Below are 15,628 nucleotides of genomic sequence, written 5' to 3'. Positions count from 1 at the left end.
TTCATCCCTATGTCATCATTCATGCTAATACTGTTTAACATTTTCCAAAAGTGACTATTGGGATAGATGATGAAGCCAAACTACCTGAGTTAGAACTGCTGCCACAACACTTACTGTCTAAATTTGGATATCGCACTGAACTATTCTGTGTCTCAGTTTCCCAAATAGCAAGGTAGGAAAAATAATTAAATAAGAATAACAATATTAAATAAGGTTAGAACAGTATTTGGCAATAGTGAATGCTATGTTAGCACTGGCTTTTATATATATATATATATATATATATGTGTATATATATATATGTATATTGCATTGATAAATAAACTTTTAATGGAATACCAATGTTTGCAGAATAAATGATAAGTTTTAGTCTGACACTGAAAGCCTTCTTAAATCTGGACCCCACAGGTATTTCCAAAGCATTATCACTTTAGAGACTTGCCATTCAATGAACACACTTTATTGAGTGCAATGCATTAAGGTTCGAGACACAAAATTCATGAGACACGTGCCTGTACTCAAGAATATCAAATTCTAACTGTAAGACAGCCGTGTAAACAGAACGAGAACTCGTGCTGTGATTGCGCACGTAAGAACACCCACATGTCTTTTTTTGTTTTTTGGCTTGCAAGTATCCTCACAGGTTTCATAGGCTATGCTGAATTTATACTGAGTCTTAAACTAAAAATAAGGTAGAATGAATGAAACAAAAGAGAATTCCAAGTAGAGGGACTAGCATTGAAACTGAAAGTAATTTGATATAGTCACAGACAGATTACATATAAGAGAGTGGTAAAAACAGAAGGGCCAGGCGCGGTGGCTCATGCCTGTAATCCCAGCACTTTGGGAGGCTGCGGTGGGCATATCACGAGGTCCAGAGATCGAGACCATCCTGGTCAACATGGTGAAACCCCATCTCTACTAAAAATACAAAAATTAGCCGGGCGTGGTTGCACTCGCCTGTAGTCCCAGCTACTCGGGATGCTGAGGCAGGAGAATCGCTTGAACCCGAGAGATGAAGGTTGCAGTGAGCTGAGATCACGTCACTGCACTCCAGCTTGGCGACAGAATGAGACTCCGTACCCCCCACCCCCCAAAAACACCAAAACAAACAAACAAAAAACAGAGAAGGTACGGGAAGGAGCCAGGGCATGAAGGTGTATTTTGTGCCATGTGAAGTAACTCAAACTTTATCTTGTAGTCACTAGAAAGTCACTAAAGGTTTAAAGCAGGCCAAATATAATCAAATTTACATTTCAAAAAGGAACGAAAAGAATAGGATTGTGTTAATGAAACCTATAATAATAAGATTTGTTTGTGTGGGAATGGGGATAAGACAATAAGGATAGTTTGCATTTTGAGATTGGAGCACTTGAGGAAATCTAAATGAAGCTGTTTCACAGGCATCTAGATAGGTAGAGATTTGGAACTCAGGTAATAGATGTTGATCAGAAGTATTGATTTGGGGCACATTAAGGAGAAAAACTCAGAGGAAGTGTGGAGTAATGATTGCATGAGTAGAGTGCATCAAAATTACTTATTTAAATAACAAATTATATATGAAAAGGTGAAGTAGCCTGCAGGGCTAATAGAAGGATATGCTTAAGAAATTATTTTCTCAAGAAAGGAGGATCATTCAGCATTTTCAAGTGCTACAGAAAGGGTAAGAGGGCAGGCATGAACTGGAGGTATCCATCATATTTGGCAAATAGTAGATACTCGCTTGGTTACATTCATGTGTATCAGTTCAGTGGAATAGTAGAGGAAAGCAAGAGCACATTGGATGAAGGCAGAAAATGGGTGGTAAGGGAGTAAAGACAGTGAATGAAAACTGTTTTTAGAAAAGATTGATGTAAAGGAAAGGTATGAAGTACAGTTGTGATGAGAGGGCTATGCAGAGTTGAGGAAGAGGGCAGAATGTGTGCAAATTATTTTGTAGTCGTATGGAATGTTGGGAAGTTACTCTGCCATCTTAGACAGTGTGACTTTGGGGAAACACTTGAATAGATTATCATCTAAGGTTGACACTGTAGTTTAGGAAGAGCTAATTACATTTGCCAGTTAAGTTACCTATTACCCATAAAAGATTTAAAAAGGTAAAATATAGTCAGACACTGGAAGTAAGCAGAGAGAAATAAATTAGCATTTGGAAGAAAGGAGGAAAAGAAATGAGAAGACCTAGAAATAGATATGTTCTGTCAATTATTTGTAAGCAGGAGAGGAAAATATAACATAGGCATTAAGCCAGGTTAAAGGTAAAGCTATCAAGAAAGAATGTGCAGGAACTGAGCAATAAATACAGAAAATAGATTTTAAGGCAAGATTCATCAAAAGAAACTGTGGGAAGATGATATGTTACTATGAGTTTTCTCCAGAAATGAAAGTATATTTTCAAAAGTGGTAAATAAATTAGTGTGTTTGGGTTTATGAAATATAATACCTCATATATGGTAGGTGTTTATTAAATTCTTATGTGGCTGGTTGAAGCAGTACGTCTTCTAAAATATAAATAGATTTTATTCTGCCTAATGATATCAATACCAGCTGCTGAATAACAATAAAATAACTCAAATAGATATTTCCTATTTTTTAGTCTAAACTCTTGATTTCTGTGTTATAACTATCTCAGTCATACTCTTGGGCACAGAACAGTGCCTTTGCGAATGAAGCTTCTCCCTTAACCTTTCTTTTATGGTAAAATTATAACAGTTGGATGTCTTAAAAATAAACAAGCAAAACTTATGCCTTAAAGCTGGTCACACTGAATGCAGGACATTTGAAACTAAAATTGCTCATGGAAACACAATCATATACTTCATTACTTAATAGAAACTAGTGAATTTAATTCAATGGACCAGCTCCTTTAGGATAAACAAATGGGTAGCTATTTGGATGAAAGATTACTCTTAATTGAATCTTTTAGTTTTGATTTTTCTCTCATTTTAAGTTTATTAACATAGTGTCCTTGTAGAGTACCTTTCAAGCTATAGAAGGAAGACTTCCCTGGGTCCATAACCCATAAGCCAGGCTGTCTGATAAAGACTTATATTAAGCAAGTGTGTTTCCACCAACTATCTCCCTTATAGTACAAAAAGATGATAAAGGAAAAGGCATAGATAATGGCTCAGGGAGAATGGAAAAGAGGTCTCTTTCCAAGCCCTTTCTTCCAGTTACCCCTTCTCTCTTTCTATTGTCAGTGCAATGTAGAGATGCAGTGCTTTTTTGTACATATACGCAGACGTGCAAATCACCTATCACTTTTTAATCAAAATATAAATGATAAAATGATACAATTGGAAGTCAGTATATACAGGGATATTTTGATAGACTGTGGTAAGAGACTATGGTGGAGCCATCTGTAAATTATCTGAAGTACTATTATACTTTGCTGAATTCAGATGTCAGTAGTAATTATTACTTTTTTTTAAATTTCACAAGAGCAGAGAGTCTGTTTACAGAGTAGAAAGGGTGTTGCAATGAATTGCTTTTGGTTTCTTCTCTTTTTGGGGAAAAGAAATATGCCAAATCTTCATCATTTTTTAAATTTACTGCCCCTTTATAGAGGCCCTTTCATGACTGACAGCTTTAGACGTCAGGCCATCTGGAGGTGGAGAGATGAGGAATTGTTCATAAGTTTCTCATTTTGTACTCCTCTTCTGGTTGCATGGCAGGTCGAGTGAATATATTCAGGGAGAGTGCATGATATGCTTCCTTCCCTGTTGAGATGAGTACAAACTGCTCCCTTTGGGAAGTACATGAAATTCCTTGGGCTACGGAAGTACTTTTAGGTAGACTGGGAGCTAGCAGTTCTGATGCTCCCTAAAGGAGAGGAAACTGGCATTTGTTTTTTCCTAAGTTCATAGCAAACCTTTGAAAGATTCCATAAACAACAAGCTAAACGAAAAGGATAAACATAGCTGGAGAAGAAATCGGCATTCCTTCTAGATTTGTGCACCCTTAGAACCTAAGGAGTGAATTAAATAATTAAATAAAAGATGTTGTTTGAAAGTAAATGAAAGGGAGATATGAGAGCAAACTTAATGCTTTTTCCCCCCCCCTTTTCAGCTTCCCTTTGCTACAGGTTGGGTAAGGGATGTTGGAAGAGAGAATTGACTTCGGTTATTCATAAGAAACATCCTAAGAACCACAGAAAGGCCATTGATTTTTAAATCTTTCAAATCTCATTAAATATTTTAGCTGACATGCTAAAAAGAAAGTGGAAGAAATAGTAAAATTAAAGTATATTAGAGAGAGTGGTTTTACTTTCTCTCTTGCTGCTACTTTTGATCCACAATCCCTGACAGATCTTCCTTTGTAGTGCCTCATTGCTATTCCTGCTGTGGCTGTAGGGTGTTTTCACTCATGTTTCATAGGCTTACTTTTTCTTTCGGACTACCTGGAGGGAAAAGTGTAGTACCTCTCCCTTGGCTTATCTTTATTTGGATCATATTATTTTATTTTCTCTCTTTATCAGGACTCTTAGCCCGAGGAAATATTGTCAGAAAACTTTCATATTCACTTGACAAATGAGAGATTTCAGTACCTTTCTTCCCCAAAAATCACTGTATGGATGAAACAAATTTCAATACTTAACTGACCAAAACGAAGTGAAGAAGAAATATAGTTGAAGCAACAGAGAGAAAGAGGTTTTGGCAAGAGATGTTTTTACTTATTTAATGAAGTTCCTACTATTTCTGTAGATTTTTTTTTCTCCACAGGATTCTCCTTTCTTGCCTGTTAATGAAGGCGATATTAATCCCCACGATCACCTTGCTCCTACTGCTTACAAAATTCTGCAACAACTTTCGTCACCCTGTCTAACTCTCTGGTGGTTCTTAAACCCTATACCAAATAATGTAAGATGTGGAGACAGGATCAGGTACAAAGGGACAATCTCTTCCTACTTGCACCTCTTACACACTCTAAGCCCATCCTTGTCCCCCTCCCAAAGACTCATTAGCCCCATTGTTATTTTGGAAAATAGGAGAAAAAAATAAATACATCCTGCAAATCTTCTACTCTTTGTTCTATCCTGCGAACTTCTTCCTTTATCTATTTCCTTATGCTTTTTAATACAGGTTTTTTTTTAATTACTACTTTCTAACCACTCTTCTGAACTTCAAAGTTAAAATTTATTTTCATGTAGTTCGTGGTCCTCTATTTCTTTCTTGTTTCCAGAACTCAATCTAAGACTGTGTTCCGTTTGTCCCACATGTCCTTCCACTCTTCTCCCAAGTTATCCTTTACTTTCTCTGTTACCTCAGAACTACCAGTATTGGTTTTTAAAACCTTATTACTGTGAAACCGCTGAATTTCCAGTTTTCTTGACTGTCTGAAATGCCATTCCCTACATTTGCCTCTTCATTGTCTCTGCCAGTACTTTTCACTCAGACAGAGGATTCTCTTTGGGAGATTGGAGGCAGATGGTGATGGTGAAACGAGTTGCAAGTGTCCCTATTAGTATCTTCCTGGCATCCTAAACTCTAACTTCAAGCAGATAGAAACTCAAGTGCATTACGAGATGAACCATTATAGGCTTACTTAGGAATATCATAACTACCTAAAATGTTATTAAACAGAGAAATGCAATCTGTCTTCTAAAAAGAGATTATAAGCAATCTTTTGGAACAAAGTTAGTAAGAAACTGCTAGTAGACGGTGAAGCCAAAAACAAAAAGTAAATGATTGACAAGATTATATTTATGTCATATATTGCTTTCACTATTTCTATTGAAAAAATAGAATATGAAATATAACACAAAGGAATATAAAAGAGGTTTTGCTCTTATAGAAATAAAATAAAAAAACTTTTTTCTGTTTTGGAACAATGTATTTATCTCTACTTACAATAGATTATCTGTTTCACATGTTGTAATATCATTTTTAATAAAAAAGTGAAGCAATTATAATTGCAAATTGTAAATAAAACATTTATTCTAATCATCATTTAAACAGATAAGTATGCAATTTTGAGATACAATTCAATATAATAAGAACCGTACATTATGAAATACAAATGACATACACACCCTTGAGTAAAATCTGCATATTTTAAAATAGCATTTTAACCATTTGTGATTGATATAATTTCTATTTATAATTAAACAGGCTCTTTAAAATACCAACACTAGTAACAGTGGCATAATCAAAGAGCCCTTCAGGTTGACCTTTAATGTAATCAACTTGTAGAAATTTGAATTTGGAATAGAAATATCACCTAAGTTAATTTAACATACATAGCATGTCATGTATCCATCCACAGCATTTTACTGGAAACCGTTATATGACTATGAATGGGTAAGCAACTTAGAAAGGAATATATGATTAAAAATAAGATACTTTATACAAAATGTGTATAATGACATAGCATATTGAATCTAATTTTCATTTAAGTAGAGCAGAGAATTGGATGACTTTTATAACAATAATAAGGAATGACACATGTATATGTTCCTTGGCATGAGGCATCCTATTTCTTATATTAAATATTAATGATGATATGGCCATGTAACAGAGTATGAGGTAGCATAGATGACTTTCTAGTAGTGGTAAGTTGTTCCCTCTGAGAAACAAAGCCAGTGTTCGGTGGCTCCCCCCTGCCCATCTCTTCGTTCCTGTTTCTATCTCTGTCTCTCTCTATTACAGCAGGAAATGCTTCACTTCTTGGCAACCAGGTTGGGATTTCCCAGTAGGTATTTAATCAGGCATTTGCCTACTGTCATAACCTTGGAATGTTGAAGGTGGAAAGAGAGAATTTCCAGCAACATTCTTTTTTTTTTTTTTTTTTTTGGCTCAGTGCTAGGGTGATATTACCACAGCAATATGATACGAACTATCATATAGTTCCTGCTCTCATGGAACTTACATTTAGTTAGTGAGACTTCAGGTACTTAAACAGGCAGCTGCAATGCAATATGCTAAATATCACAACAGAGAGAAGAATTGTGTGATAGGGGAAGACATATAAGAGGCATCTAACCCACACTTGAAGGTGGGGTTCAGGGGTCAGGTTTGGCTTCCCAGAGTTACAAAAGCAAAATCAAACAAAATTATATACAGTAATTGAAATATTCAAAATGCAAAAGCAAGGAGTCATTCTGTCCCGTCTTTCCATTTGTTTATGTACCTGTTTTTCTAGTTTCAACCTGTGCCACGGTTGAGTTCCGCTGTGCAGATGGGACTTGTATTCCAAGATCAGCACGATGCAACCAGAACATAGATTGTGCAGATGCTTCAGATGAAAAGAACTGCAGTAAGATATTCCACTACCTTTTGTCTGTTTATGCTTGGGCACTTTTGGCATTGCATTGAACACTGTGCAAGATTTTACTGAACTTTGTCCAAAATTGGTATGTAATTAACCCCTGTTGTGTGGGATAATTACATATCTATTTCCTCAAATGAAGTTAACTTTTCTCATCTCTATGACCTACATAGAAGGCTCATAATCTTTGCAAATGAGGTACTTTTTCATTTTTTTGTTTACCTTCTTCTAGATAACACAGACTGCACACATTTCTATAAACTTGGAGTGAAAACCACAGGATTCATAAGATGTAATTCTACCTCACTGTGTGTTCTGCCAACCTGGATATGCGACGGGTCTAATGACTGTGGAGACTATTCAGATGAATTAAAGTGCCCAGGTAATACTAGATTTTAGAAAAACACAGGCTTTGCCTTGGAGATTTTGAGGCTACTTAGTTGTATAGAGTGAATTTTTAAATTTTTACTCTTAATATCAATTATTGACATTAAAATTTAAATGGCACAGACTAAAATGTAATTAACCTGTTCTAAACATACCGCTTGATCTTTTTAAGTGAGTTACAAAATGATATTCAAGAAACCATCCTAAATTTGGATCAATTTTTTATGTTTAGTTATTAATCCTTTCAAAATTGGTGATTAAGTCTTTCAAATTTGTAATTTATAATCCTTCAACAGAATTATCACATGCCTAGAAATAACTTCATAAAAGAAGAGAAACAATGTTTCTTACAACTGGCTTTACTCAGTGTTATTGTACAGCAATGTTTAATGCAGTTTACAAAATCCTTTAGCATAGTAATTTGAGTAATAGTTACAATCATTATTGAATCAGGTTAAGACAGGTTTATTTACATCTGACTGTTAACCATCTTTACATACATAAGCCCTGAAAACTGTCATCTACATTCTTAGAAGAATGCCTTCCAGCAAAGTTCTTGACTGTTTCTTTCTATTTGAGGACATGAAATTAAAAAAAAAATTATAAAAAGAACTATGTATAACTGGAAGTAGAGATTCTATGTAGGACACTATTAAATTTTGTCTCATACTGGTTTGCCTCTCTCCACCCTGCTGCTACACCCATGTTTTTCATGTTTAGCTGATATATAATAATTTTTAAACAATTTTAAGCAATTATATTCATAAATATTTTACACAGAAGTTTATACACACACAATCTACTATGAAAATCCGATTTTTTAGTAGATGATACATTTATTATTTCTAAATTCGTGTTGGTTCTTTTATCATGTATATAATTGTTTAAATTTTTATTTTACACTCAGAGTGGACATGTATAGCCTTATTACTTGGGTATATTGCGTGATGCTGAGGTTTGGGCTTGTATTGATCCTGTCACCCATTTAGTGAACATGGTACCCAATAGTTTTTCAGCCCTTTGCCTCCTTCCTCCCTCTCCCCTTTTGGAGCCCCCAGTATCTATTATTCCATATTTACTTCTTTGTGTACTCAATGTTCAGCTCCCACTTATAACTGGGAAAATGTGATATTTGGTTTTCTGTTCTTGCGTTGATTTACTTAGGCTAATGCTCTCTAGCTGCATTCGTGTTACTGCAAAGGACATGATTTCACTTTTTTATGACTGCATAGAATTCCATGGTGTAAGTGTACCATATATTCTTTATCCAGTCCACCACTGATGGACATCTACATTAATTTAATATATTTGCTATTGTGATTAGTATTTCAATAAACATATATGAGTGCATGTATCTTTATTTTCCTTTGAGTATGCGATGAGATTGGGTTAAATCATAGTTCTACTTTTAGTTTTTGAGAAATCTCCAAACTACTTTTCACAGGGGCTGAACTAATTTACATTCCTATCAACAGTGTATAAGTGTTTCTTTTTCTCCACAACCTCACCATCTCATTTTTTGACTTTTTAAACAAAAGGCATTCTGACTACTATGAGATGGTACCTCGTGGTTTTGATTTTCATTTCTCTCATGATTAGTGATATTGAGCACTTTTTTATGTGTTTGTTGGCCACTTTTATGTCTTCTTTTGAGAAGTGTCTGTTTCTATACTCGACCTATTTTTAATGGGGTTATTTGTTTTTTTTATTTCTTATTGATTTATTTAAATTCCTTATAGATTCTGGATAGTTGTTCTTTGCCAAATACATAGTTGGAAAATATTTTCTCCCAGGGTACCTGTTTACTCTGTTGATAGATTTTTGTTGTTGTTGTGCAGAAGCTCTTTAGTTTAATGAAGTCCCACTTGTCAATTTCTGTTTTTGTTGCAACTGCTTTTGAGGACTTAGTCATACATTCTTTTCCTAGGACTGTGTCCAGAAAAGCATTTCTTAGGATTTCTGCTAGTATTTTTATAGTTTGAGATCATACATTTAAGTCTTCAAACTTCTTTGACTTAATTTTTGTATTTGATAAGAGGTAGGAGTCCAGTTTAGTTTTTTTGCATATGGTAAGTGGGATTGTGTTTTTTATTTAGCCCTCAGCTTGAACTTTATTTGTGTATAGTAATGCTACTGATTTTTATACATTAATTTTGCATCTTCACTAAACTTGATTATGAGATCTAGGGGCCTTTTTTGCAGAATCTTTAGGTGTACATTTATGATGTCAGCGAAGAGAAATAGTTTGATTTCCTATTTTTCTGTTTGCATGCCTTTTATTTCTTTCTCTAGACTGATGGCTCTGGCTAAGATTTCCTATAGTATGTTGAAAAGGAGTGGTGAGAGCAAGCAGCCTTGTCTTGTTCCAGTTCTCAGGAGGAGTAATTCCAGCTTTTGCACCTTCAGTTTGAGGTTGGCTTTGGGTTTGTCACAGATGGCTCTTATTGTTCTTTCCATGACTAGTTTGTCGAGGATTGTTAGCATGAAGGGATATTGGATTTTATTGAATGCTTTTTCTGTGTCTATTGAGATGATCACATGGGTTTTGTTCCTAATTCTGTTTATGTAGTGAATCATACTTATTGATTTGCATATGTTGCACCAACCTGGAATCCCAGGAATAAAGCCTACTTGCCCATTGTAAATTAGATTTTTGATGTGCCGCTGGATTTGGTTTGCTAGTATTTTGTTAAAGGTTTTTGTTCCTATGTTCATTAGGGATATTGGTCTGTAGTTTTGCTGTGGTGGCTGTTGTGTCTTTGTCAGATTTTGGTATTAGGATGATTCTGATTTCATATAATGAGTTAGGGAGAAATCTCACCTCCTTAATTATTTGGAACAGTTTCAGCAGCATTGGTATCAGCTCTTCTTTGCACATCTGGTAGAATTTGGCTGTGAATATATCTGTTCCAGGGCTTTTTAAAATTTGTATATTTTTTATTACTGATTCAGTCTTAGAACTCATTGATCTATTCACGTTTTCAATGTCTTCCTTACTCAATTTTGGGAGATTGTGCCTTTCCAGAAATTTATTCATTTTCTCTAGATTTTATAGTATGTATGCATACAGGTGTTCACAATAGTTTCCGATGCTATTTTGTGGGATCAGTTGTTATGTTGCCTTTGTCATTTCTGATTGTGCTTATTTTAGTCTTCTCTCTCTTTTTTTTTTAATCTAACAAGCGGTCCATCAACATTGTCTATCCTTTAAAAGAACCAGTATTTCATTTCATTGATCCTTGTATAGTTTTTTGGGGTCTCATTTTATTTTGTTCTGCTCTGATTTTAGTTTTTTTCTTCTGTTGGCTTTGGGATTAGTTTTTTCTTTCCTTGGTTCGTTTAGGTGTAGTCAGATTGTTATTTGAGCTCTTTCTATCTTTTTGATGTAGACATTTAGTACTATAAACCTTCCTTTTAACACTGCTTTTGCCCCATCTCAGAGGTTTTGGTATGTTGTATCTCTGCTTTCATTTATTTCAAATAATCATTTGTTATCTGCTTTAAGTTCATTGTTTACCCAAAATTCATTCAGACCAAGTTTTAGTTTCCATATTGTGTGGTTTTGAGTATTCCTCTGGTTATTGATTTCTATTTTTTCTATTTTTATTTCATTGAGGCCTGAGAATTTGGTATTTTTAAAAAATTTATTGAGACTTGTTTTATGACCACACATGTGGTTAACTTTAGAGTATATTTTGTGTACAGATGAGAAGAATGTATATGCTACGGTAGTCTGGCGTGTTTTGTGGATGTCTATTAGGTCCAATTGGTCAAGTGTTGAATTACATTCAGAATTTCCTTGTTAGTTTTCTGCCTCATTGACCGAATGATGTCACTGGGGTATTGAATTACGCTACTGTTATTGTGGCTATCAAGTTGTTTTGTAGGTCTGGAAGTACTAGTTTTATGAATCTAGGTGCTCTTCTTTATTTTTTTTCTACTGCTGTTGTTTTAAAGTCTGTTTTATCTGATATAAGAATAGCAAACACTGCTCTTTTTTGTTTTCCATTTGCATGATAGATGTTTCTCCATCCTTTTCTTTGAGCCTATGGGTGTCATTACGTCAGATAGGTCTCTTGAAGATGGCAGAAGGATAGGTTTTGCTTTTTTATCCAGTTTACAACTCCATGTCTTTTAAGGCCATTTACATTCAAGGTTAATATTGGTATGTGAGATTTTGTTCTTGTTGTAGTGTTGTTAGCTAGGTGATTTTTAGTGTCATTTGTGTAGTTGCTTTATAGGGTTCATGGGCTGTGTGCTTATGTGTTCTATTGTGGTAGTATCATTCTTTCATTTCCATTCAAAGAACCCCCTTAGGCTCCCTTCTAGCACTGATCTGGTGGTGATCTAGTCCTTTAACAATTGCTTGTCTGGGAAAGACTTTATTTCTCCTTTATTTATGGAGGTTAGTGTGGTGGAATATAAAATTCTTAACTGGCATTTATTTTCGTTAAGAATGCTAAAAATAGGTCCCCAATCTCTTCTGGATTTTAAGGTTTCTGCTGAGAAGTCTGTTGTTAGTCTGCTAGGTTTCACTTTACAGGTGATATGGCCCATTTTTGTAGCTGCCTTCAAACTTCTTTTGTGTTGATGTTGGATAGCCCAATGACCATGTGCTGTGCCTTGGGGATGATTGTCTTGTTCAGTATCTTGCAGGAGATCTCTGGCTATCTTGAATTTATCTGTTTATTTCTCTAGCAAGATTGGGGATATTTTCATGAATTATACCATCAAACATGTTTTCTAAGTTGCATACTTTCTCTTCTCTCTCATGAATCTCAATAAGTCATAGATTTTGTCACTTTTCATGATCCTATATTTCTCAAAAGCTTTGTTCATTTTCTAAAATTCTTTTTTCTTTATTTTTGAAAAAAAATTAATATGAAGGACCAGTCTTAAAGCTTTGGAATTCTTTCTTCTGCTTGGTCTAGTCTATTGTTAAGGCTTTCAATTGTATTTTGAATTTCTGTAGTGATTTTTTTTAGTACCAAAAGTTCTGTTTAGTTCTCTCTTAATACTGCTATGTTGTCTTTCAAATCCTGAATTTTCTTTTTTTTTTTTTTTTTTCTGTTTTCTTAGTGTTAGATTGAAAGCTTCTTTTGGGTTTTGTTGAGTATTCTTGCTATCCATATCCTAAATTCTAGAACATTTGACTGTAGCTCACTGCAGGTCTTTCACATTAAAAAAAATTAATTATATAAAATATTTAAAAGAAATATAGACACTTATTACTTTAGACTCATGAAACTGGCACCAAAAAAAAATTATACTTTAAGTTCTAGGGTACATGTGCACAATGTGCAGGTTTGTTACATATGTATACATGTGCCATGTTGGTTTGCTGCACCCATCAACTCGCCATCTACATTAGGCATTTCTCCTAATGCTATTCCTCCCTCATCCCCCAACCCCACAACAGACCCCAGCGTGTGATGTTCCCTGCCCTGTGTCCAAGTGTTCTCATTGTTCAATTTCCACCTATGAGTGAGAACATGCAGTGTTTGGTTTTCTGTCCTTGCGATAGTTTGCTCAGAATGATGGTTTCTAGCTTTATCCATGTCCTTACAAAGGACATGAACTCATCATTTTTTATGGCTGCATAGTATTCCATGGTGTATATGTGCCACATTTTCTTAATCCAGTCTATCACTGATGGACATTTGGGTTGGTTCCAAGTCTTTGCTATTGTGAATAGTGCCACAATAAACATACATGTGCATGTGTCTTTATAGCTGCATGATTTATAATCCTTTGGGTATATACTCAGTAATGGGATTGCTGGGTCAAATGGTATTTCTACTTCTAGATCCTTGAGGAATCGCCACACTGTCTTCCACAGTGTTTGAACACTCCCACCAACAGTGTAAAAGCATTCCTATTTTTCCACATCCTCTCCAACACCTGTTGTTTCCTGACTTTTTAATGATCGCCACTCTAACTGGTGTGAGATGGTATCTGATTGAGGTTTTGATTTGCATTTCTCTGATGACCAGTGGATGATGAGCATTTTTTTCATGTGTCTGTTGGCTGCATAAATGTCTTCTTTTGAGAAGTGTCTGTTTATATCCTTTGTCCACTTTTTGATGGGGTTGTTTGATTTTTTTCTTGTAAATTTGTTTGAGTTCTTTGTAGATTCTGGATATTAGCCCTTTGTCAGATGGGTAGATTGCAAACATTTTCTCCCATTCTGTAGGTTGCCTGTTCACTCTGATGGTAGTTTCTTTTGCTGTGCAGAATCTCTTTAGTTTAATTAGATCCCATTTGTCTATTTTGGCTTTTGTTGCCATTGCTTTTGGTGTTTTAGTCATGAAGTCCTTGCCCATGCCTATGTCCTGAATGGTATTGCCGAGGTTTTCTCCTAGGGTTTTTATGGTTTTAGGTCTAACATTTAAATCTTTAATCCATCTTGAATTAATTTTTGTATAAGGTGTAAGGAAGGGATCCAGTTACAGCTTTCTACATATGGCTAGCCAATTTTCCCAGCACCATTTATTAAATAGAGAATCCTTTCCCCATTTCTTGTTTTTGTTAGGTTTGTCAAAGATCAGATGGTTGTAGATGTGTAGTGTTATTTCTGAGGCCTCTGTTCTGTTCCATTGGTCTATATCTCTGTTTTGTTACCAGTATCATGCTGTTTTGGTTACTGTGGCCTTGTAGCATAGTTTGAAGTCAGGTGGTGTGATGCTTCCAGCTTTGCTCTTTTTGCTTAGAATTGTCTTGGCAATGTGGGCTCTATTTTGATTCCATATGGACTTTAAAGTAGTTTTTTCCAATTCTGTGAAGAAAGTCATTGGTAGCTTGATGGGGATGGCATTGCATCTATAAATTACCTTGGGCAGTATGGCCAGTTTTATGGTATTGATTCTTCCTATGCATAAGCATGGACTGTTCTTCTATTTATTTGTGTCCCTTTTACTTCTGGCCAGGGCAATCAGGCAAGAGAAAGAAATAAAGGAAAGAAATTAGGAAAAGAGGAAGTCAAATTATCCGTGTTTGCAGATGACATGATTGTATGTTTAGAAAACCCCATTGTCTCAGCCCAAAATCTCCTTAAGCTGATAAGCAACTTCAAGCAAAGTCTCAGGATACAAAATCAATGTGCAAAAATCACAAGCATTCTTATACACCAATAACAGACAAACAGAGAGCCAAATCATGAGTGAACTCCCATTCACAGTTGTTACAAAGAGAATAAAATACCTAGGAATCCAACTTACAAGAGATGTGAAGGACCTCTTCAAGGAGAACTATAAACCACTGCTCAACGAAACTGGCACCAAGATTCTTAATTTTCTGTTTACAACAACACATTCTTTACCTCAGTATGACTGTAGTTAATTTTGAAATTATCTTGAGGTCAGCATATGATAGATATTAATTAAACTAATATTTTATTTTTCTTTTTTGTGATCTCCATCTCTTTCTAGTATTAATAAGTTATCTTCAAATTAACTTTCAACACTAATAGAGAATCACAACTTTTATATTGGGTAAGAAAGAAAGGGACATGCATGCAGGCTTATGAGGCAGGTGGACAGACAGACAGGAAGCCAGCAATGGGTCAGCCTAAATACTTTAGGTTAGATCCAGGAAACATCCTGAGCATCCTAAAATGTTTTGGTTTAATGCTGAATTCACTCAAAAAATATATTTTCATCTTTAATTATATCTACAAAGTCAACATATAAAAAATAAAATGCCTACAATTTTTGTTATCTTAAAACAGTCATAATAGACCATTATAGTGTGATTGGGATATATACACTAGGGTTTACTTCCTGCTTGGCTATAGATCAAACGTCTAAAATCATGTAAACCTGAAGGAGCAATGGAACAGATGACACCCAGTTAAAAGATAAATATAGGCTGGGCACAGTGGCTCACACCTGTAATCCCAGCACTTTGGGAGGCCGAGGATGGAGGATCATGAGGTCAGAAGTTCAAGACCAGCCTGACCAATATGGTAAAACCTCGTCTC

The 15,628-nt window shown here is 35.2% G+C and overlaps 1 protein-coding gene across 1 annotated transcript in view; it reads left to right on the top strand.

The window, feature by feature from the left end:
• LRP1B (LDL receptor related protein 1B) overlaps positions 1 to 15,628 on the top strand; it is a 1,899,171-nt gene that overhangs the window by 1,594,804 nt on the left and 288,739 nt on the right. Inside the window, exons 48-49 of the mRNA XM_024243817.3 lie at positions 7,138 to 7,251; positions 7,496 to 7,645. Coding sequence (XP_024099585.3) covers positions 7,138 to 7,251; positions 7,496 to 7,645 — 264 coding nt within the window. The remainder of the gene's footprint in view (positions 1 to 7,137; positions 7,252 to 7,495; positions 7,646 to 15,628) is intronic.

The sequence above is a fragment of the Pongo abelii genome, chromosome 11 (genome assembly GCF_028885655.2).
Source record: "Pongo abelii isolate AG06213 chromosome 11, NHGRI_mPonAbe1-v2.0_pri, whole genome shotgun sequence".
NCBI classification, from domain to species: Eukaryota; Metazoa; Chordata; class Mammalia; order Primates; family Hominidae; genus Pongo; species Pongo abelii.
The sequence above is the reverse complement of the archived record's forward strand: the minus strand, read 5'-3'. Positions and strand labels throughout refer to the sequence as shown.